At 40.7% G+C, this 23,699-nt stretch overlaps 1 protein-coding gene across 1 annotated transcript; it reads right to left on the bottom strand.

The window, feature by feature from the left end:
* gfpt2 (glutamine-fructose-6-phosphate transaminase 2) lies at window positions 1-17,892 on the bottom strand. Its single transcript, XM_026192167.1, has 19 exons — window positions 17,765-17,892; window positions 16,650-16,757; window positions 14,011-14,118; window positions 13,675-13,800; window positions 12,214-12,272; window positions 11,655-11,789; window positions 10,578-10,639; window positions 8,641-8,720; window positions 5,232-5,349; window positions 4,964-5,127; window positions 4,610-4,705; window positions 4,226-4,323; window positions 3,936-4,056; window positions 3,588-3,745; window positions 3,304-3,418; window positions 3,054-3,181; window positions 1,432-1,599; window positions 1,104-1,265; window positions 1-161 (listed from the first exon to the last, which is right to left on the bottom strand). Exons 1-19 carry the CDS (start codon window positions 17,769-17,771, stop codon window positions 117-119), a joined length of 2,058 nt encoding a protein of 685 aa, XP_026047952.1. The 5' UTR covers window positions 17,772-17,892; the 3' UTR covers window positions 1-116.
* Window positions 17,893-23,699: the final 5,807 nt, after the last annotated feature.

The raw sequence follows: 23,699 nt of genomic DNA on the forward strand, positions 1-23,699 counted from the left end.
CACACACACACACACACACACACACACACACACACACACTTAATGTTTGATTGCACTATTGCACTGTTAATCTCCTAAAGAGCTGTCTCTCCTCTCCAGGGCTTTGTGAACTGTAATTATTCCACTGTCACAGACTTGGCCAGGTTTCTGGGAAAGTCAACCTTTAAAAAAAAAACAAAACAAAAGAAAAGAAAGTTTGTTATAACACATTCTCCATGATCAATTTAGCAGCACTGTATAACTTTTTTTTTGATAACACATTTCCCAACTCATTATATTAGTGTACATGGTAAAACAATTGCATCCTGGTAAAGATGTGCCATAATAAGGATTTGGCTATAAATGTTATACATTGTACATTGTTGTGATCATGGACTGTAAATAAAGAGTTCACAATTCTGACAGATAAAGTCTGTTTGCACTGTGGTGAGTAGGGAACATGAGCTGCCTTCTTAGTAAAGTAAAGCATTCACAAGGAAAGAAAAGATGAATAGACACAAGCAGAACCAGAGACATGGACAAAGCATTGGTATTCATGGGCACCACTATCCCTAAAGCGTATGTACAAGCTTAGAAGAACACATGCTGGCTGCCATTACTGTCTTTTTCAAGGAAATCTTTTTCAAGGCCAAATTCTGCACATGTTCGAGTGCCATGACTGTACCATTAGATTTAAGTTTTGTAATCAGTTTAAATCAGTTTTAAATCAGACAACTAGATGAAGTATCTTAGTGTGTTAGTGTGGAATTGAAATGAATGTGTGACAACATCAAATCCACATGCAAATAGATTCCACTGCAAGCATTTGAAAACCAAACAACAGAAGCACACATTACATTCATAATTAGCTGCTCTTAGCATTGGGTGAATTTGAACAAAATCAATATTGCTATAAATCTCATATTAACATCAATATGTGATTACTGAGGTATTACAGACATCGCAGTGACTGTGCATGTGCTTGTGTTTTGCTAAAACGATGCCCATTATTAGTCTTTATGGATATCTATTATATATCTAAATATGAGGATTTGGTCATGATGATTTCTTTATTCCCAGGACTCTTGTCAATAATCAAACCAACGGTTGCATTGAATACTTACATCATATCCTCGGAGGACAGCCAAGTGAAATGACATAAGCTGCAAAGGGATGACGCTGAGGATACCCTGCAGGCAGTCCACAGTTTGCGGCAGTTCGATGGTCTGGTAGGCATTCTTAGTCAACTCAGTGTCATCCTGGCAACAGATGATGATGGGCCGACCCTGATGAAAACAGACATCGAGAGGGCAAGAATATTAACATCAGTCTGTCTGTCCACTCATTTCTGTTGTACTTGGGACTTTCAAAATTTAGTATTTGTGTCTGTTTGTCGTACTTTGAGTGTGTGCCTTGGGTGGATGTGTAAGATGTGTTTTGTTAAAGACCTACTGATCTGGCGGTGACTTGCTGCAGAGCATTCTGGCATTTTGTGTAGCAGGCGTCCCTCATGATGATCATGATGACTGGCATGTGTTTGTCAACGAGTGCAAGAGGACCGTGCTTCAGCTCCCCAGCTAGGATGCCCTCCGAGTGCATGTAAGTGATCTCCTTAATTTTCTGCATCAGAATAAGAATAGTAAAACTTGCTTAGGATGAAGATTAATAGTAAGAATGAAGACAAATTACAGCACAGCCTACATTCCTTGCATGGTATGAAAGCTGTGTGAGCAGCTTTTTCTCATGCGATTTCAACTTAATTATATTCTTTCCTTAAACTTGTTTGGATTATATGATAGTTAGACATCTTCTGTTCTGCGTGTGTGCTCTTTTCAAGGACAATACTGTTGCCCATCAGCTACATGCTTACACTCTTTGTATCAGGGACCAGCTGATGATACTGAAGCAAGCCCACACAGCTATCAGCTCAACAACAAATATCCCAGAAATCAGAAGGACATGCAGATGCAACGTCGCCTCGGCAATGAAAGAAATCTGAGAGTGGCAAATAAGATGTTAGGGTGTTCATGTCAGGTGACAGGAAGGAGATTAAAAACATCTAAAACACTCAGTGAATCATAGACGAGGGAACACCATGGCACAGACGCTGCAGAGCCAGAAAGGCATGTGGATTGTCCATGGCTACAAGGGGTGGCTGTAGCTCAGGTGCATGGCAGAGCAGGTCAGCCACTAACCAGAAGGCTGGTGGTTCGATCCCAGGCTGCTCCAGTCTGCATGCTAAATATCCTTGGGCAAGATACTCACCCCATGTTGCTCTCCGATGCATCCATCAGAGTGTGAATGTGTATGAATGTTGGATACTTAGCACTTAAGACCTTAGAAGAAGTGCTTGTGTGAATGGGTGTGATTGGGTGAATGAATTAGTTGTATAAAGCGCTTTGAGTGCTCAGACACAGTAGAAAAGCGCTATATAAGAACCAGTCCATTTACAAGGCCGGAAGTCGAAATGTAGATGGGGACATCAACAGAGCCAGTGCTGAATGATTTCTTCAACAGATCCTGGACGCAGTCACCTACTGACTACTTTTATAAGCTATTCCTTCATCGTAAATGTCACAGTGTTGATGACGTTTCCTGAGCCTTTGATGATTAGACGTTTTTTCTGTGTTGTGATAAATTAGAGCAAAGGCTTGACGGTGCATGATACGAAAAACCTCAGTAAACTTGTTCAAACTCGGCTGAGTCTTGTGGGTGGAATTGGACCGTCTACATGTAGTAGCAGAGAGGAAGCTGTTGTCAAAACTCCTCTGCATCATAGACAATGTTCCCTTCCCTCTACACAGCGTTGTGGTTAGCCAGAGGTGCACATTCAGCCAGAGACTAATAATGACTAAATGCTCCACTGAACATCACTCCTATGGCCATCTAGTTACATAACTTCTTTTAGTGTTGCCATTTGATTGTTTATAATTTTGTTAGTCATTATTTAGTATAGCTTTTATTTCAGGAACTGTTACAAAACAATTTCCCTGTAAGGATTATATAACATGTCCTGATTCCTAATTCCACTGTACTCATTTTACGACTGATATTATGGCTTTTTTGTAACTCACCAGTGCCCCCTCAAGGCAGGTGGCATAGTTGAAACCTCGACCCATAACCAAAAGAGACCTTTGCTGATACAGTTCATTGGCAATGGCCTTGATCTTCTCATCCAGGGACAACACCTTCTTTATCAGTTCTAAGAGAGTAAAAGAACGATGAGTGAACGATGCATTAATGTTGTTTAGCTTGAATCTCCACATCTAAATACTTATTTTGAATCCACAGAGGCCTTTTTGTAAGATTTGTTGGGGTACTGACCAGGTAGCATCTTGAGGCTGTTGATGATCTCTTCTCTTCTCTTCTGTAGGGAGAGTCTGTCCTCACTCATCATCAAGCCAAACATAATGAGTGAGACAAACTGACTGGTGTAAGCCTGTGTAAGACACACACACACACACAGAAACACTTTATAAGCCCCCCTGTGCTGAACAATGAGGAAGAACCCACCAATTTAGAATCGACTCAGGGAGGAGCAGCCATCTGCCACAACCGGTTGGGGGTAAAACCAGTCGAGACAAGTATAGACCATAAACCAGCCATACCTTTGTGCTAGCCACTCCTATCTCGGGCCCAGCATTTATGTGGACTCCACAGTCGGTTTCTCTGCAGATAGAGCTGCCAACAGTGTTCGTTACACCAACTGTCAGAGCTCCCCGTTCTTTGCAGTAGCGCAGTGCCATCAAAGTGTCTGCTGTCTCTCCTAAGGAGCACAGAGAATGAAAACATATGTTCATAAACCACAACAATGTTCCTGTTTCAGGAAAAAATGAAAAAGGCACTGAACGTGGATAGGTGTCACACAGGAAATTACAGTGTAAATAAAGCTTTTCTTTCTAAAGCCACTTTTAGGAAAGTGAAGATAAAAAAGTGCTATTGTGCAACATTATCACCTGACTGGCTGATAAAGAAGCAAACATCATCTCTGAAAACAGGTGTGATACGGTCCAGGAAGTCGCTGGCCAGCTCCACCATGACAGGCAATTCCGTCAGCTCCTCGAGGATCTGTCTGGTCTGTAGAGCAAGTGAGTAAAAACAGAGGATTAATTAACACTGCTACACTCTATCCATACAATAATTTAATTCTTTGAACTCGTCTGTTACTAATGATTGCCTTCTTTACTGCAAAATGCCATCATCAAGCATATACAAGCTAAAATAATGATGTAACTGCTGTACTCACAGCCACCGCAGCGTGGAAACTCGTGCCACAGCCGATCATGATTAGCCGTCTGCAACGCTTTATTTCTTTCAGGTGGTCCTTCAACCCTCCGAGAACAACTGAGAGAACAGAACGTGAAACAGTTAGACCTACTGATCACTCACTGCATCACAACTAATGTCTGTCATACACTTTAGTGCCCAGTCATCATGTGTTTACCGCCTGCAGTTATTAAATAGTGCATTTTAGGAGGTAAATAAGGCTCATAAAAACACGTTTTTTGCTGTAGCGATCATAACATACATGTTTTTATATCTGAGAGTCATTTTTTTTTTAATTCCCAGTTATATTAGAGGGTAGTGGGACATGCTAGAACATAGGACTGGCTATCAGTTCACTTGTCACCTTTTTTGGTGTCAAAACAAATGCGGCCCCTCATCGTGTTGACTACTGACTCCGGCTGCTCAAAGATCTCCTTCTGCATGAAGGCATCAAAGTTTCCTGCAAAGGACAACAGGGGCATACATTACCATCACATTCTCTGACACACTGTGACATGCTGAATGCTTTCCTAACAAGAAGTGAGACAGAAAATAAGGATGCACGGAGTTAGTCTTGTGGCTTTGTTTGCACGCATTCAGCCAGCAGAGGGCGAGCATGTGTAACTGTTGACTTAAATCTGCTGCACTGCATGCACAGTACTTGCAATTTGAAATTAGCTACCTAAGAGCCACAAAGTAATTTCAAATAGTTTCTGACCTTTCATGATCTGCTTCAGCTCCATCTGTAGGGTCATGATAGCTCTGACTGGGTCTTCACCGGCCTGCCGGTTCATTCTGTGGATGGAGAGTTTCCCTCCGGTCACTACTGCTATGTCATCATCCTCCATGTACAACACCTTGTTGGTGTGCTCAATGATGGCACTGTGGGTAGACAGAAAAGGTCATTTGGGGAAAAGAAATGAATGAGTAATATAAATTAGTAATATTATGTTTTTGCATTTTGAGTCACATAGAAGAGGCCTCACCTGGCGTCAGAAGCAAAATAGAACTCCACAGCCCTGCCATCCCCCACAGAGTTGATGGCGCTGGAGCTGTCAGCTCGGTTGCGACTGTTCTTCTCATGGACTTCCTCCTTGTGTTGAGCTGCAGGTCAGAAGTCAAAAATCAAGGTTCAGTGACATGCTGCTGTTTTTGCCATTTAGTCTTTTTACTAATTGTAGTCAACATACCCAGCCATTTATCCTTGTTGTTATTACTTATTAAGTTTCAAGCAAGTTCCTCTTACGACTAGACTTATCTTGGATTTTGTTTGCTTCTGTGCAAAGAATGGCTTACTTAATAATATCTTGGATTTTATTCCTGTATCCTTGGAGTTTGTTTCACTGTATTTCCTTTGTTTATTCATTTGTGGTTTGCACGTTTGCCTAATACACAAAAGTTGTCCTGTTTGATTACAGGGAGGAGACATAAATCCCTCTGGGGCTATGTCAGGAAGGGCATCTGGTGTTAAAAAAAAAAAAAAATCTGCCAAAGCAAACATGTGGAGCTACCTGCTGTGACGACCCCATTGTGAAAAAGGGAGCAGCTGAAAGTCGCTTTTATTCAGCAAACATTACATTCTCAGCATTAGAAACCTGCACATTGCAAAGTCGAGGAGTGGCTTTGCAGCTCAAAAAGATACTGTTTTTTTTTTTTATCGCAAATCAAAAGATTCAAAAGTATGCAGAGAAACAAAAAAACAAACAAAACCCCCACAAATTTGCTGAGGGTTGCTGAAGCCCCACACAAAGTGTTTATGCAGGGTGAAAGAGTGGTTTCCATCTGTGAAGTCTTATTGTGTACCTAAGACTGGGTTATTTGCAGAGGCAAACCATCCTCCTCCTCACATTATACACATACTCTGAATCTACTCAGAGTATGCATTCATGCCTCTACAAACAAATCAGCCTATAATTTGTTAATTTCCAAGTATACCTGACTTTTTTACTCATATCTGTCTGTTACTTTTCTAAGATGAAGAGGGGCTTGCTAAGGCTGGGACGTTTTCTAATTCTGACAAGGCTTGAAACTAAAAAAGAGAAATTTTATACATTTAATGTGAACAACAGACGAAGTGAAACACCGATTTTGTACTTAATATGTCTGGTTAATAAATTACTCTTTGCCTGTTAGCTAATCTGGGGATTTAAATTTGAGTCACTAAATTCAGAAAATATCTTATATGTAATGGTATATTTAAATAAATGACCCAAAAAGGACTTATCACGCCATTTTTGAGGTCATTTAAAACACGACACTAAGCTTTTCAGTGCCTGCCCTGGAAGTACCTCTGCCTTGAACTTTGGATGCCTTCATTAACAACCGCAGATAGATAAGATACTGCGGACACAGTCTACAGAAAGAAAGAAAGAACACCAGCAGGGCGGTGTGATCGTAGCAGCTGAGGATTTCTTTGTAAGATTCAATATCTGGACATTTAAAAAAGATACTTCAAGTTTTAGATTTTAGACATTCAAACTGTGATCAGTTTGTAACACCTCACTACATTTTCCTCTTCGTTCCCTCCACTATCTGCAGGTTCTGTGGGTGAAGGGCTGTGTGAATTTGTGCCAAGCAATCACTATAAACCAATGTAGCCACCTGAATCATCATGCCAATTTAAATTCAAACTCATGCCTGGCTACACCAAAATGCAGTTTGCTATAGCCAGGCAAGTAATACCAGTTCAGCACGCTTCTCCATCTCTCATTCAGCAGCAATGACTGGGAGTGTCTAAATGAGATCAGCAGTGGTTTTTAACAAATCCCTGTTGTGGTTTGACAACGCCTGACAAAAGCTTTATCAGGATCACTTTATTCAAAATGGGATTATTATTCAAACTACAGTCATTTATATTTAGCTCTGTATCCAGGATCTCCCTGCTCTTTCGTGTGCCGCTGTGGAAAGCACGAGGTGGGGAGAGCAGGAACAGCAGCAGCAGCAGCAGCAGGACCCACTCACAGAACAGAGGCAGTCACAATAATGAAGCCAGAAATAGTGAGAATACCATGAAATTGAGGAGTTGGGGTGGAGGTGCGTCTGCAAAGCAGCTTGCAGAGGCTGCAACTGTATATAGCCCCAAAATATATTAAATAGCACAGCACGTATGAGAATTGCAAATGAGAAAGATCCACATCAGCTGATCTGATGTGGATTAGCTGACCTGATATGGCCGGCTGAGCTTCACTCCACAGCCTGGCAGAACTCACGCTCAGATTAAACATCGGTGTTATTCTTACTCATGGAGCATAGGGACTAGTGGTCAGCCTTCCCGCTGCTCTCACTGGACTGGGGTTTTTTAACAGTGGACACTCTATCATGTGAATACGCCACTAGAGTCAGTGAATGCACCAGGGTGGGTGGTTTCAAAAAGTTTGGACCCAAACTGGGGAAGTCTCGAATTTTGTTAAACTAAATGTTTCTCAAGATGTCATTCAATTTCCAAAACACCACTGCCTTTAAAACTTGACACAAAGTTTCCCTATTACACTGTAAGAAATGTTTTATTTTATTATTACTTTACAGTAAAAAGTGGAAAGCTGGTATTACTTTGACAGTAGCTGGGAAAATTATTTTGAGAGTGTGGGGTTGTTTCTGTAGGCTATACATGAACCAATCTCTATACCTTCTTTAAACATAAACATAGGCGTTGTATCTTAATTTGACTCTGTCCCAAATACACCATCCTGCTGCTATAAATACTAACTAGTGCATCTTATTAGTGGCTAAGAGCAAGGCCGAACAAATATTTGCTCCAGTATGAGTTTGCTCAGAATGACAGTGCCAAACTGTCACAGAAAGCATTAAAAACGTATGAGCTCAGAATATTTATACAGGTTTAGCTAAATTAAATTGGACTGACTAACCTTGGGACTGAGAAACACACATAAGTAAGAAAATGCTGCTAATGGTTTGGGTTTTCACCTCATCCTTAAATGAGCATTTAAACTTGGTACTAGAAACATGAAGAAAAAACATTTTCAAGCTTTAAATTGGTAAGAATTTTACCACACAGTTCTTAAGATGCTTCTTAAGCAGTGATGAAATAGCGTTGCTTAAAAAAAAAGGCGGGGGGATATTTATATTTTAAACTTCACAGCTCTGTTATAAGAAAGCAAATTGCTTCAGGGGGACTGTCCCAGTCAGTTGAAACTTCCTTGAACAATAAAACTACAACTGCTTCCTTATAGGGGTCAGATATCCATATGATAACCAGCAGGAGTGAGATCATGTTAGATAATTTAACAGAGCGTTTATCTTGACATTCCAAATATTTCATCATGTCCCACTTTTCTATCGTGCAGTAAATCTTCATATCTACAGTTAGACTCTAGGACGGGCAGGTTTAGGGTGCAGTGTAAGTGAATATGGCACTAAAAGAGGAATAGAGCTCACCACTGTTGTACTGCACGGGGATGTGCTCGGTCAGCAGCTCATGCTCACTTCGCACACCGATGACCATAGGACTTCCTCTCCTGCCAAGATAAGGGGTGGGGGGGGGGGGGGGGGGGGGGGGAGAGAGATGGGAGAAAGATTAGGTTTCACATTCATCGTCTGCTTTGCAGGACATGTCCTGACATTCTTTACTATAATACTTCTAAACAAAGCAAAATATTAAAGAAATCTTTTTGTTTGTTCTTGCTTATACTACTGCACATTCAGTGTGTTCAACATTAGTCCTCCATATTTTGTACATATTTCCAAGACTGCTTGACTGTTCCTGGAACAAGTCACTGGGTCCGCATTGGCCGTTGATGCCATGTGGACGTCTCTTATTGGCTCAGGAGGCAGAGAAAGTGTAAACATGTATCACAGGTGGGGGAGGAAGGTGTGAGGATGCCAAGCTTAAAACAGGAGACACCTTTACACGCACTTTAGTGATCGCAGTGCAAACAGTGTGTCAACACAAAACCACTTCATTGTGAGTTAAGAAGCCGTATTCTAAAGGCCTCTCCTTACTTCTCCTCCTTCTCTTGTCTGCATCTTTTCTCTCTGCTTCGCATGTCTCTGGGGCTTTGCTGATGTAAGCACGATGGTTGTTTTAAGAGGCGTGGGGCTTGAAAATGGAGGATTGCAAACAGAAACATGTGGTGGCCATCCAGTACAATATTGTAGTTTCGCCAAAGAAGGGAGAGATGGGAAGAAGTGAAATCAACGGAGAGCCTTATCATGATAACGATGTTTAAAGGACCACTTTGGCTTGTTTACACTAAACCACACCAAGCACACTCTAGTGTGTATGGCATGCAAGCATAGCAGAATCAGAGGGGTGTGACGTCTAACACAACAGCATCTGCATGGAATGGTGCTGGATCTACTTTCGGATTTGGTTAGATTCAGAGTGTTACAACTTCCTCTCCAGGCTGAAAGGCACAACAATAAAGTGCCTGTTACAGAGACCGGTGAGGCAGAAAAATGGCGCAATGCTACACCTTCAACAGGGTATGACAGGGACTTGTATTAAATAAAAGACACGAGTGGAAATGGCAGAACAAAGTCCCAGAAAGCAAAGCCGAGGTTGTGAGAGTAAAAGTTTCGCTGTGAAGGTCATCCATGATGGCAAAGGGTGGGTGGTGTCTAGCATCACTAGATAATTGAAAACATTCCCCTTTTCCCTCTGTCTTGGCAGACAATGCTGATTGTTAAACATGTAAACCACAAAAATACATCGAGTACGGCCAATGACATGCGTTATACTGATATCGGCTTTTAGAACGCAGGCGACAGCTGAGACAGCAGAGATTCATCTTAAATTCATCTTAAAAACACGGTGAGATTTTACGCCCACCTCTCATTTTGCCGCCCTCCTCATTTCTCTCTTCCTTCTTAACTTACTCCAGTGCGCTGCCTTTTCCCTGATCTCTGGCAGGGTCACTGAACCAGGAAAGGTATGAATAAACTGATGAGAAACAATTAACCTGGAGTTTCATGCGACCCAGCCAAATTTCCTGGAGCTGAAACGCGAACCCCTCATTGTTAATAAATTACAGAGAAGGTGGCCCAGGGCCAGGGGCCCAGAAGGGGGGGGAGGCTCTCAATTCAGTCTCTGGTCCTAAGATGCAGGTTGTACTCACACATAGCCGAACAAGAATTTCCTCAGCGCATATATCCACTATTATAAACAAAGGAAGTTCCAGAGTCCTGTCATAGTAAATGTAAGCTCAGATAAGCCACAACACATAAATCTAAGGAGCCTCCTAAAATCATATTGTATTGCTTTATTGTGGTAACAACAGGAATGAGTCACTCCCAGTGAGTCTGGTTCATATTCCTGGGCGGTATGTGTGAAAGACAGTGTGTGACTGAGTGTGCGTCAGAGCGTGCATACTAACCTGGTTGCCACGGCCTCTCCGGGGAAATGACGGCTTTTAAACACGAGAGCAAAGGCCCCCTCCTATAACACAGGAAAAAAGCAATGGGAAAAAAGAATTCAGTTAAGCTTGATGAAATAATTCAGTCCAATAAATGATGAAGAAACGAAGGGTGAAGAAGAAGGATAATAATAATAATATCAAAATAAAATAAAAAGAAACATCTCAAAAAGTTAACGTAAAGTCAATTAACCATTCCAGGAAAGTGTGGGACCTTTGAGAGACACAGAGCACAAACAAATGTTTCTCCTGGCCCTACGGGTTTTAAACATGTGTGTGCGCATGTGCGTTTGTATGTGTTGGAGGGGGGATGTTAAGGTGCAAGGTGGTGGGTGTGCGTGTGGAAACTGGGGGGGTTAAAAGAAAAGAGACCCCTATTGTACAAGATCAGCTGTGTTTCGAAAGGACTGACTTCAAGTCTGCCTGTGGTGGTTATTGAAGCCAAACTGGCTGAGTGTGTGGCTGTGGTGGTGAAATATGGGGTGGGGGTTGAAGGATGGGTGGGTGGATAGTGGGTAAGCAAGCATTCAGTAGAGGGCGAAGGGATGGTGTCATGATCCGGGATTTGTTTAGTGGGCATCTCAACCGTCTGGTTCCCATTACTCAGAATGGCCGCCTATACTTCCTCTGTTCTTCTACCCTGCGACTGTGACATTAAAGCGTTACTCACATGATTAAAAACTGACGTTTTTTATTTCATTTTATTTTTTCCCTTTTTTCTGTGACTAATGATGTCACTGATGATGCTGTCCAGGCGGTTGCCATAGCATGTGTGTTTGTAATGGAGCGTGTTTTTTAATGGACAGGAAATCTAAGCAGTTTCACAACAAGTAAAATAAGTACATGAGTGTATGACTGTCACGGATACACTTTATGACATTCAGTGACAGTCTTTTAGCCTTCATGGTTACCAGCAAACTCGCTGTAAAACTTTTCCACTGCTTAAACTGAAGCAAAAACTGGAGAAGAAAGCAAAAGAGTGCATCTGTGAAGCCATGAAGTAGGCCATTGTGCATTGCTGCTATGAGAGCAACTCACCAGCTGTTTAATCACCCTCTCTACTAGCTTGGAGAAAGTGATGCTGTCATTCTCTCTGTTGTCATAAACATATTTGATCAGCTTCGGGATCACCTCTGTGTCTGTCTCTGACTCAAACTCGTAACCTTTGTTGATCTGAGGAAGGCAAAAAAAAAGAAGTTAATATTAATTTAATCCACACTGTTGAACTGTTTCTGTATTAAAAGCATTTAATGAATCTTCCAGCAACACACGCATGCTCAGTAGCTCAGAAACCTCAAAAGAATTAATGTGGAACAGATTAAAGTTTTGACTTAAGACTGAAGTCCATATTTTCTTTATGTAGACGAAAATTAGAAGAAAAATCCAATCAGATTTGTAACATCTAGTATCTTAATACATACATATATATATTTTCTTTTATTTGCTTAAGTGATGTGACAAATTGACTACCAAACCCATCTACATCCACAATAACAGTGTTATAATCAATGGAACAAATGGCAATGACAATAAGGCCTTTAGCATAGGAAGTGCGTTTACGTCAAGAGGATTATTTTCTAATGAGATGATTACGTACCAGGTACTTCTTCAGCTCTTTGTAGTTGGTAATGATGCCGTTATGGATGACGACAAACTCTGAGAAAGACAACAAGAGTGAAAAGATTATAGAAGCTATGTACCCGCTGCACCTTTAGGACAACAATGTTAAGTATGCGCTTAGGCAAGTTTAACACAAAGCACTGGATTTAACAGATACTCAACACTACTATCAATACAAGGTGGACAATTTAAAAGAGTACGAACAAGTGCAAAAACATATATTATCATAATGATAACAACATAATAAGACTGCTATATTTTTTTGCAAACTAATTTTGAGTCAGTTTTGTAATTTTCTGTCACACTAATTCTGATGAGCATGTTCTAAAGCCAAGGTACATAACTGACACACCTGTAAACGTGGCACACTTAGGACAAACGTTTTGGTTTCAGTTCATGAATAGAAGGCGTGCCTGTGCACTAAAAAGGTAGGCAGCATGGTAATTTGTTGGGCATGGATGTTAAAGCAGTAGTTGGAAGAATTCTGAGGGAATTTGAAAACAGATAGTCCTCAACTCATCGTTCTAAGCAACTCTGACCAAATAAGCAAAGAGGGCATTTGCATGTGCTTCACATGGAAAGGAGAAAAAAGTGAGCCAGCGCAGAGTTCTGACGTCACCCTGGACGTGAACCCAACTTCTTCCATGTGAAAGTCTCTCGTCAACCCTCTACAACAGAGATGCCAAACTCATTTCACATATGTACAGCTCACTTTGCTTTAATGCAGGCCGACAGAGTCAAAGATATTTAACCTCCTGAGATCCGAGCTCTTTCATGGCATGCACCTAATTTTGGTTTCTGAGAAAAATTAGATCAACATATGAGGACATTCGTTTAAAATGTTGATAGAAAAGTGTCAGTATAATGTCCTCATAAGTGGATATCAGCCCCTTGTAGAGAAAAATTAGGTATTTTGGTCTAGACATCCCAAAATGTGATGTTCACATATGTGGACGCCAGGTCCTAGGAGGTTAATGAAACATTTAATCCCCGACAAGTTTTAATATAAAAAAGACAGTAATCTCATTTTTTAAATTATAGAGATGTAAAATTAGCAAAAAAGATGTGGTAGATCATTGCCCAGGCTGGCCTGTATTTGTAAAACGCAGTTTTAGTTAAATCACCGGATTATTTTTTCCATAGTAGGTAGTGAAAAACAGGAACTTTATTATTTTGTGTTGTGTGAATGGCATTAGGGAGCTCTTTATTGGTAGGAAAAAATGCAAAAGTTACATTAATTATTCGTACACCTGTGTAGACTTTCTTGCTCTTTATTCTATTTAGCTGATTTGATCTAAAAAGATCATGTAAAAGTAAAAACCAGCCCCAAAGAGGAGCAAGATGCTAATTATTAACATGCAGTTATTATGGATTTGTTTTTCAGTGACTTGCTGTCTATGAGGATCCCATAAATATATACTTTGTGAGTACATCTTACCATTATCCTTATCAGAGCGATGAGGATGGCTGTTGAGAGCGCTCGGCTCTCCGTGGGTGGCCCATCGGGTGTGAGCGATGCCAAAGTGTGTGCACAGTTCTTCATCAAGGTTCAGCGAGTCCTTCTCTGGACAAGCAAAAACACAAAACCAGCCCTGTTACTGACATGACAAGAATTCAGATGATTTTTAAGCTTGACAAATGCTAAAGTTTTTTTCAGAATTCCTTCAATTGTTTTGTACTTTTAAAGAGGACGATGAGAAGGTTTTTGAGCTAATCAGAACCAAGTGAACAGACACAGAAACCCCCCCCCCCCCCCCCCCCCCGAGAAACCTACTGTAAAGCTCCTCGTCCAGAGCCTTGACCTTCCCTGTCTTCTTGATTAAACAGATGCTGTTATTGTTTCGGTCACTTGTTGTCTTGCTAGGGCCATCCACAGCAATACCTGGTAACAGGGAGAGAGGGTGGAGGTGAGGTGTTAACTCATTTTTTCAAACAAAAAGGCAGCAAACAGTAAAGTGTCAAAATGCTGTGCTCACTATAACAATAATGCTCACCACAAAAAGACATGAAAGATTTTGAACATGAGTTGCAGCAAGATAAGTTAGGACAATCAAAGCAACTTGAGATACAATACGTTATTATAGGAGGTACTATTTCTGATTTTGCATGTGCGTGTTTGTTTTACAATGACCTTCTGATTCTGTTGCTTCATCCTGCTCTAACAGGATGAACAAATACGAGCATGTGTTTGTATGGGTGTGCTTTTTGTATGGGATACTATAGAAAGGCTCTGAGTTAGATGTCACTGTCAAAAGATCATATTGTTTTCCAGCCCAACTATCCCAAACATGACATGTTTCTCTTTAATGAAGGTACTGCGGCTTCGGATCATGCTTACAGACGACAATAAAATTTAATGACGAAATTTCCTGTTGACTTAGTGGTTTGATGTGTAGCAGGAAGTGGAGGAGGAGCTCAATCAAACTGTAGAAAAGTGTTGGGGCAGGAAGGCAGAAAGAAAAACACACCTTTGGAAACTGGTGGTATTCCTGTGAGGGCTGCTATGATATGCCAGGTGAGGGGGAAATGGTTTTGATGGAAATCACTGTAAAGAGTCCCAGAAAGTCGATTCTGTTCATCTGGATGTAGCATTTTCAGATGAACAGAATCGACTTTCTGGGATTTCTTTCTCTGGGTGATTGAGCATGTATCGAGACACCGGAAAGAGTGGATCGTTCCCGATGCCAAACTTGGAAAATCTTTCTTAGGAATTTGGAAGGTTGAAATAAATTTGAACGATTAAAAGGCAAAAGATTTTATTTAAGCAGTGCCTGAGTAAATGGTGATACTTTCATTTTGGTTTTTAGAAGTCAGGAGAAGTTAATCTTCATCACTGTCACTGCAGGCGCAATGCTTTTTGTACTTAAAGGCTTCATGCTTATGTAAATGAAAACATTTCATGATGTTATTAAGTAAAATATAATATGCATCTGTGTGCTTATAGAAGAACATTTGATTGCGATAGGAGAGCTAGTCCACATACTCGGAGCTCACCCGTCCACAAGCAGCTCTAAGTGTTTACTGGGCAATAAAGTTGGGGGCGGTGAGCTGTAATAATAAAGTCTGTAGGAGATTAGTGCAGTACTAACAATGTTCATATCCTTGAGAAAGAGGACACAATGCAATATGATAATATTCCTCAGCTTTAAAACGAAACAATCACACAGTTGTCCCATCTCTCGAATTTCATAGTTGAATCAGAAATTATACCAAGACTCCTCATATGAAGGCGAATGTTGTTTTCTAGGACCTTACGTAAGTGATTAAACTTGCAGTGTCATTCAAAGAGTCTAAAAAATCTGCAGTCATATCAGTCTTCAAAACAACTAATAGGACCTTCAAGTAAAGCACAAGCAAGTAGGCTGGAAGATGAGGAAGAGGATCTTTCTGCTAAGTATGAGGCTTACTTAGTAGATAAAGGCTGTGTCTCAGAGGCCAGTTTGATCTTGGTAAATGCTAAATGGACTGATTCTTTTATAGTGCTTTCTGCTCTCCCAGAGCACTCAAAGTGCTTTAAGACAGTTTAAAAGAATCCAGTGGTAAACTGCACAAATACCACTTTTCCTCATCTTTGTGCAGCCTGTAAGTAGGTGAAGTCGTGTCAGATACTATTATGTGGAACCTGAGGCTTAAGTTGTTATTGTCTAAATAGGTTTCCTCTGGGGCTATAAAGGCAATATCGGAAGGATATTAGTGTTGGAGGGTCCATACTTTGTTTCTATCTTCTAAATTCAGAATGTGGTCCAGTGAGCTTATTTTTTAAAACAGAAGTTGACCCAGAGTGTTCCGAGATGTGTTTCTGTTGTGTTGACTCATTATTGTGGAATGTTAAAACCACAGTGGTTATTAAAATGTGTTCAGAATTTGCAAATTGATGATGATCTATCTTTTAAACCACGATGCACTGCTTTCTCCTACAGCTGCCTTTAGAGGTTGAGAGGATGGGTACTGGTATCCGCCATACTGGCGCTGTATTTACCTGGTATAGGAATGATAGCAAAATGAATGACACCACTACCAGCTAGAAATGTATGTAGGTCAAATATGCTTTTAGAAGGAAAGCTGTGCTGACACGTAACTTATATCACTTTGCTAAGAGTTACAGGTATCGAATGCTACACTGGTTCTTCTATACTTGAGAGTATTTCATTTCTAAGTTAGCCTACATGTGCTGGAAGCGGTTCAGTGGATAAGACTGTGCCTTTATAGAGATCACAGTATTCACTGCGTGCCTGCAAATATTATAAACAAGGGTTCAAGAGCAAATCCTGATATATTTAGTTAGTGTTTATGAATTGAATTCTGTGAAATGTTTCCTTGATTTCATACAGGGGAACTAAAAGCATCTGTGGTGCGTGTGTATACGTGTGTGGGTGTGGGAGTGTGTGCTAACTGTGAAGTTAAGTGTCTCACCTGCTGAATCGTACCCTCTGTACTCCAGTCTCTGCAGTCCCTTCACCAGCGTCTCAAATATCTCCTTTCTGGTGCGAGGCACTTGGTAATTCAGGTAGGCAAAGATCCCTTTTAGAGAAACAGAAACAGAACCGGAATCTTCTGAGAGGCTCAATGCTGCAGTCAGAGTTGAAACTGCTGTCAAAGTTCATTTAGTTTAGACAATTTATTAGGAATACTTCTTGCAAACAGCATCAAGAAACACACAGTGGATAGAAAACATTACTTGGTGAGTTTCATTAATAGGTCATTAATAAAGAAGATAAAGCTGCAATAAAGATTCACTATGACCTTCATCAAACTTAAGCTGCTCTACTTGATATGAGCAACTACAGGAAGAATAATCATCAGAGGATCTTTATTTTTGCGACAACGAGTCTGTAAGTAAAATGTAGTATAAGGACTTGTTGTAAGGTTTAGGGCATATGTCCTCTGAAGTGGTGGAAACACGACTGCGTGTGTGTCTTTGCAGGAATGTTCCGGGCAGCTCTACTCCCGCAGGCACACAGCTGGCCATTGACGGACAAACATTGCACGCAGTGTTGTAGCAGCCAGGTAGAGAGGGTAAAGTAAAACTCCTGCAATATCGGCCTCTTCCTTGCAGGCTCGGGGTGAGGCCGGAGAACTGTTAAACATTTACTTCAGACTGTAAACGCTATTCTTTAAGAGCAATAAAATAATAAAAAAAAGTATTACACCTCAACCTTCCCGGGACAAAAGCGGGTCGCTGTGAATGAAACAGACCGATCTTTTGACAGTTGGATGACTGGTCTAACTGCTCTGACCTGTCCCTCACACCCGTGAGTAAAAACACTGACACGTAGCAGCTGAGTCTGAAACTTTTCAGGAATCCACACAGAGTCGAAAACAGAGCTCAAACTACACAAAGTTCAAAGTGACTACATAAAACCTTGACAAAATGACACGTCCGCCAGTATCTTGCTTTGTAACTTGCATTTAAATCATCGGTAGTTTCACTGGCCACTGTCCATCAAAGCGACTCCCGTGAGTAATTGCCGCAACCTTTCCAACATCTTTCTAAAAAAAAAAGGCAAATTTACGAAGATAAGTCTTACCGCACATGGTTCAAGTTTCGTCCTCACGGCTCCGCTGAAAAATGAAAGAGAACGTTTGTAATTTCCCGATCGAAGTGATGCTTCTACCGCTTCTACATTAAATCCAGACGGACTGCGCTCTCCAGTTCACTCCCCCTCTCTATTTAACTACTGAATCCTGGAGAGGCGGCTGCCGCACCTCCTCTAACACCTCCCCCGTTGCCTGCTCTGTTAACCCCGTCCTGGTGTCGGACGCAGGTGTTCACTACTTCATCAGTCGAAAGATGGATGAACTTGGTTTTATCCCAACCCACCTGCCAGCGTCAGCCGGACTCAGGAGTTTGTAGACTTTGACCACAGTGTGAATAATAATAATGGCTTTTCTCTTTAGTTATGCATTTGGGTAAGGTGGGGCCCTGCCTTCTCTAATTCAGCTTCAACAGTTTTCACGGCACTTCTGGTTCTGAATGAAGAATCAGGCCTTCGCCATCACTGAAGCATGCAGGCTTTAAAAAAATCTATTTGTTAATCTATTTAAATGGAAAAACGATTCGATTTAAATCCAGACTCAACATTTTAAACAGGGATCCGTTTATAACCACGCATTACTCTAAAATGACGTCTAGTTTTCTGTACTTATCCCCGAATTAGCAGAAACTCAGGAATCAATCGGCACAGTTCGTGATAACGAGGTGTTTGAAAAACTTGCATTAAGGACCATTGTGTAAGGGTGTCTACTTAAAAGAAGCAAAAATAGAACATTATCAGGAATGGTGATTCATTCATTCAGTAATATGGCATGTCAGGAATGTTGTCTACATGCTTCAGAGATCACTGTTTTTTTCTTTAGCTGTTATGAGTGTGTTAGCGTCCATTGCTTCTTTGTAAAACAACTTTTACTTCTTCAAGCGCTAAAGCTGCAGGTTTCCTTACATTTCTTCCCTTGTAGGTGTAAACCTTGCTTTCTTGGATTCCTTAGAGACCTTGTGGTCAGTGTATTCGGACTGGACTTGCAGTCCTAATCCTGCTGATTGCATATCCTACAGTTGGAATAGTGTAATAGTTAAACAGTAACACTCCAGTATTTATAGCCAGTGTCATAGCTAATCATCCATTCAGTGACTTAAGCTACCTTAATGCGTTTTCCTGATGAACCTGCATTTGTAGTGAAAGGTGACAAGTTGAGTTCTTCAGAAATGTCCAGGAGTGGCTGTCTTTTGAAATGTCAATAAAGCTTTATATTTTTCTGCACTTAATGTTACAAATAATGTACGGAATAATCAAGATTAACAAAACAAAACAAAACAAAACAAAACAAAACAAAACAAAACAAAACAAAACAAAACAAAACAAAACAAAACAAAACAAAACAAAACAAAACAAAACAAAACAAAACAAAACCAGTTGCTATCCCAGGGCATATTTACATCAGTTATCCATAATTATGTAATTTCTTGCAGAAACTGAGATTTTAGCACATAGCCAGGCTGAGACGATGTCGTGTAGAAGTATCAGCATCTTGCCCAAAGATACTTCAGCATGCAGACTGGAGCAGCCAGGAGAAACTACCAACCTTTCAATTAGTAGATGACCTGCTCTACCTCCTGAGTCATCCTGAGTCACAGGCGCTCCAGCAGCTCAGCTTGTTAATAAACTTAGCATTTTTAAAAATTGTTGATAAAACTCTTTTTAGATTAAAAGTTGCATTGGTAACAAGAAGCATTCAGTTTTCAACGAATAAATCATCAAGTTAAGCCAGAAGACCTTGGTGGATGAATGACAACGCTATCAAAAACATAGCCTCCATGGTGTGGGCTGTTAAATTGTAATCATATGGAAAAAAAATGACTGTTTATTTGGTGGGAAAATAATTCTTTGTGAATAGATCCCCACTTCCATGAGTATGTGAATAGTTCCTGTTGTGTTATGTGGCCAGAAAAGCAATTTTTCTAGTCCCTGTCATAAAAATATACTTTGATGAGTTCTTGCAACTGTGTAGTGACCATCTGGTGAAATGGTAAACGCTCTGATTTCTAAAGTCTTAAAAAAAATAAAAAAAATAAAAAAATAAACTCATTTCACAACTGCCCAATAATTCAGTTTTATTTCTTATACTGTAACTTTAACCCCTATCAGTTTTATAGTTCCTACTGCTTCTAGTTTTCTGTGGTGCAAAGGTCCTCCAAGTGCTCTGAACTGACTCCAAGGCAACATTAATTGTTAATGAAGACAATAAATGAAACGACTGACAGGTTTATGTCGATTTATGTACGATGTTATTTAGACAGAGAGGCAGATATGAACTTATCTGTGCCCCGGCATGTAACTTGGTTGCATACGTATCAAAAGACACGGAGTAGGTAGTGTGCATGTGTCCACCCAGTTAAATTAAAATCCCAGACTCAGAGAAGTATGAAAAAGGGTGTTCCTGTGTTCCTTCTGACCACATCATATCCACAGTCCATGGCTACTTTTAAGGAATGTGTGACGGTCTGGCCAAGTCACACGCCTCGCTTCGCTTTTTCCAAACCCCATCAGCCCACACTGAGGGAGAACTATTTTGAAAATGGTGTTTAATTGAAGCCTATTGCGTACAATCCTCTTCCCTTTTTTTTGTACTCTCTGCCAGCTCATGTCAAGGTGTTCTGCTGTAGAAGTTTGTGAGTGAGAATCAGTGACAAGAGCCAAAGAACCACATTCCTCCCCTGGCTTAAGGGATTAATAAGTATAATTGTCTGTGCGATTTGACACGGTTATCCAATGAGATTCACCCCAAAGATCAAAGGTTCTTTAATGACTACAACGATGTAAAATGATGGGCTCAAAGAGAGGTTTGGCCCCAGCTTCAGTCAAGCTTTAATTCATTTTCACATTGAGGGTTTGAACCAATAACCCTTTAACTTATATTTGTCTAGTTAGTCAGTCTTTGATTTATTGATATTTCACTGGTGATTAATACCATCTAACTCTCTAAGTGCCAGAAATATTCATTAGGCCACACCCACATAAACCTAATAGCCATAAAAAAAATACCATAACCTTATAACCATATAAAAACAATAGTAAAACAACAATCATAAATTATTAACTGAACCTGTCTGGTAGAAAATGCATGATATGCAATGTTGGCAACAGTTCTTGTAATTTATAGTGTAATATTAATGAAGTTTGTGTAAACATTAGTAATGATAACACCTATATCAAGGTGATGATAACACCTGGTCAGTAGCCAACTCACATAGATAAACGAAAACGAAGACGCATCAAGCTTTGGAGTAGATTATATAAGGAAACACTGAAGCATGGGTGGAGTGATTGAGATTATAAAATATGATGTACTTTGGTCAATTGCACAATACGTGTCTTGGGTATTAAATTCTTCATTTATATCAGGAGATCCAATAAATGATTCATCTCTACTTTTATATGTTTTGCTTTGACACGCGAACACACACAGCAGGGGCTTCGTGGAAATGCTTAAAGTGTGCCAGACATCGTCACACTCTCCGGGCATTTACAGGCTCTGAATGAATGTTTGAGGTCTGAGTACATTAACCGGATGTGGTTCTTGTGTATTGACCAGCTAAGTCTGACTGTTTCAGACACAGTTTGTAGGGGATTCTCCCCTCACATCTGTTTCGAGTTAGATCGCGGAGGCCAGTACAGGAGAGCCTAACAATCTTTGTGGGGGATGGCAGGAAAATGACTATTGAACTGCACAGAAGAGACCAACAGCATGAGGGCCTGAGGCTGGAAGCTGGCTTATAGGAAACAGGTAGCAACTTTAGATCCCTCTTTCTTTGATTTGTTTTCCGTGAAAGCACAAAGAACACAAAGAAAGAAAAAAGCCATATATATATATATGTGTGTGTGTGTGTGTGTGTGTGTGTGTGTGTGTGTGTGTGTGTGTGTGTGTGTGTGTGTGTGTATAAAACCCAGAAGAACTGCATGCCTTAAATTTGTGTACTGTGCTTTACACTGCGTACAAACAGCAATACCATTATCTTTTATACTGCCTTAGATAAGTAGTGCAGTAAACGGAGAGTCTTTTGGCAATACAGAGGTAATTCAGCTCTCTGCTGGAACCAATATTGGATCTTGATAGTTTAAGAGGGAAGTGATCCAAGATCAAAGCCTATCAAGAAGAGACAAAGCTACTAAAATCAGATACCATACAAATTTTGCACATTTAGCTTTGAATACATTTACAAAAATCACAGCTGCAAAGCATTTGTTACTCAGACACTTGCGTTTTGTCTTTTGTGGGGGGCTCTTTGGGAACACAGAGACGCAGCAAGGGGTCATGTCTTCACGATTTCTGAGGAATAGAAAACTGTTATTGCATAACACAAGCACAGTGATCTGATTTGTACGCAACCCACATCTATGGTAATAGCCATACAAGTTTAACCCTATCCAAGAGTTGTGGACATGATTGATATTTATTTTCACAGGATACCTGAGGACAACCTGAGGGTCTGATCAAGTCCCGGTGGTCAACACCCAACCTCACCAGCCCCTATCTCTATCTCTCACTCACTCAGCTTGGTGGGTTCACCTCTGGGCCAGCTCACTGTAAATCAGTCCCAGATGTGACTCTGGAGACAGATGGCGTAGCGTACGACACAGACAACACCCAACAAACGTCAAACAGACCCCCCCCCCCCCCCCCCCACCCACTTTGTCTCAAAAATCCCTCCTTACATTTCGTCACCAGCTCTGTGAACAGCTACATTACCCCTGCAAAATGACACATTACTTATCACCATTATTAATAGTTAGACGGATAAGTGGCAGTATATATACAGTGGAAGCTACAGTATAAATGAAATGTAACACCAGTAATAAAAACTTCTATGACGTGGTAATACCTCAAAACTTTTAGTAATGCACCATAAGATTTTTTTCTCAAGAACTTCAGTGAAGAACATTTTAAGTACAGCTGAAATAGAAAACACATGCTTTATGCCTTAATTCCTCTGTCTAGGTCACGTATCAACAGCCCAACAGTGTTTCATTACAAAATCCTTCCATTTGAGAGCATGTGCTTAAAAGGATTTCCCAGAATCTCACCGGAGTCAACCTGACATAAAGTGCATCTACCACTCCTACACGTATTAGATAAAAGTTCACCTAATCTTTCTCCAGGCTGACCTTTATGCACATTTAAACGTTAACAATGTTGTCCGGGTATACATAAACTTGCATTACTGGAGGTAGGCGATCTTCCAAAAAAACAAACCAAAAAAAAAAACAAACCCTGGCGTGGTTTCTTGTATCTCTCCATGTCGAGATAGTATAGAGGCCGGGGTGGTGAATCTTAAGTTCTGGAGTGTGTGGAGGCAGTTTTGCCAGACGAATTTTTCGAAAATAGATGAGTCGTGATTGTTTTTGTTTTGCTTTGTGGTTGCCATTGCACATCTCTGAGTAAATTAAATGATTTTCGCGTGATCAGGGCAGAAGTCGAGCAACAGCGTCAGGGTGAGGGGGCTGCTCGACTGACTAACGTCATGTCGGACCCAGTGAGAAAGCCATCTGTGTTATGTCATGACTGCTGAGGCACTCCACCCTCTTCTCTGTTTCCCCATTTCCCCGTGTCTTTCTTTTTCCCTTCCAGACTCCCCCCACCCACGGCTTGTCTTGCCTTTGCTGTATTGCTGTGTGTTCTTGGTTTAGTGTTACAGACACGGTTATTGTGTCAGCTGTTTATGTATTGTATTGCACATCTCTAAACAAATGTGGCTTAAGACTGAAAAGGCTGACTAGCTCCACCTCGGTTTGTAGTTTTTCCAAACTCTTGCACCTAACCCTGTGTTCTTGTGTCCCCTCTGCCACCACCCCCACATTTTGTTTTGCTTTTAGTGGTTGACCACCTTTAGGTTTTTGACTATCAGCTTTCTGTCCTCACTTGTCTTTCTTATTCGATTTACAAGCCTGTTCTTGAGCACCACCTGGA

Source organism: Astatotilapia calliptera, chromosome 2 (assembly GCF_900246225.1).
Source record: "Astatotilapia calliptera chromosome 2, fAstCal1.2, whole genome shotgun sequence".
NCBI lineage: Eukaryota > Metazoa > Chordata > Actinopteri > Cichliformes > Cichlidae > Astatotilapia > Astatotilapia calliptera.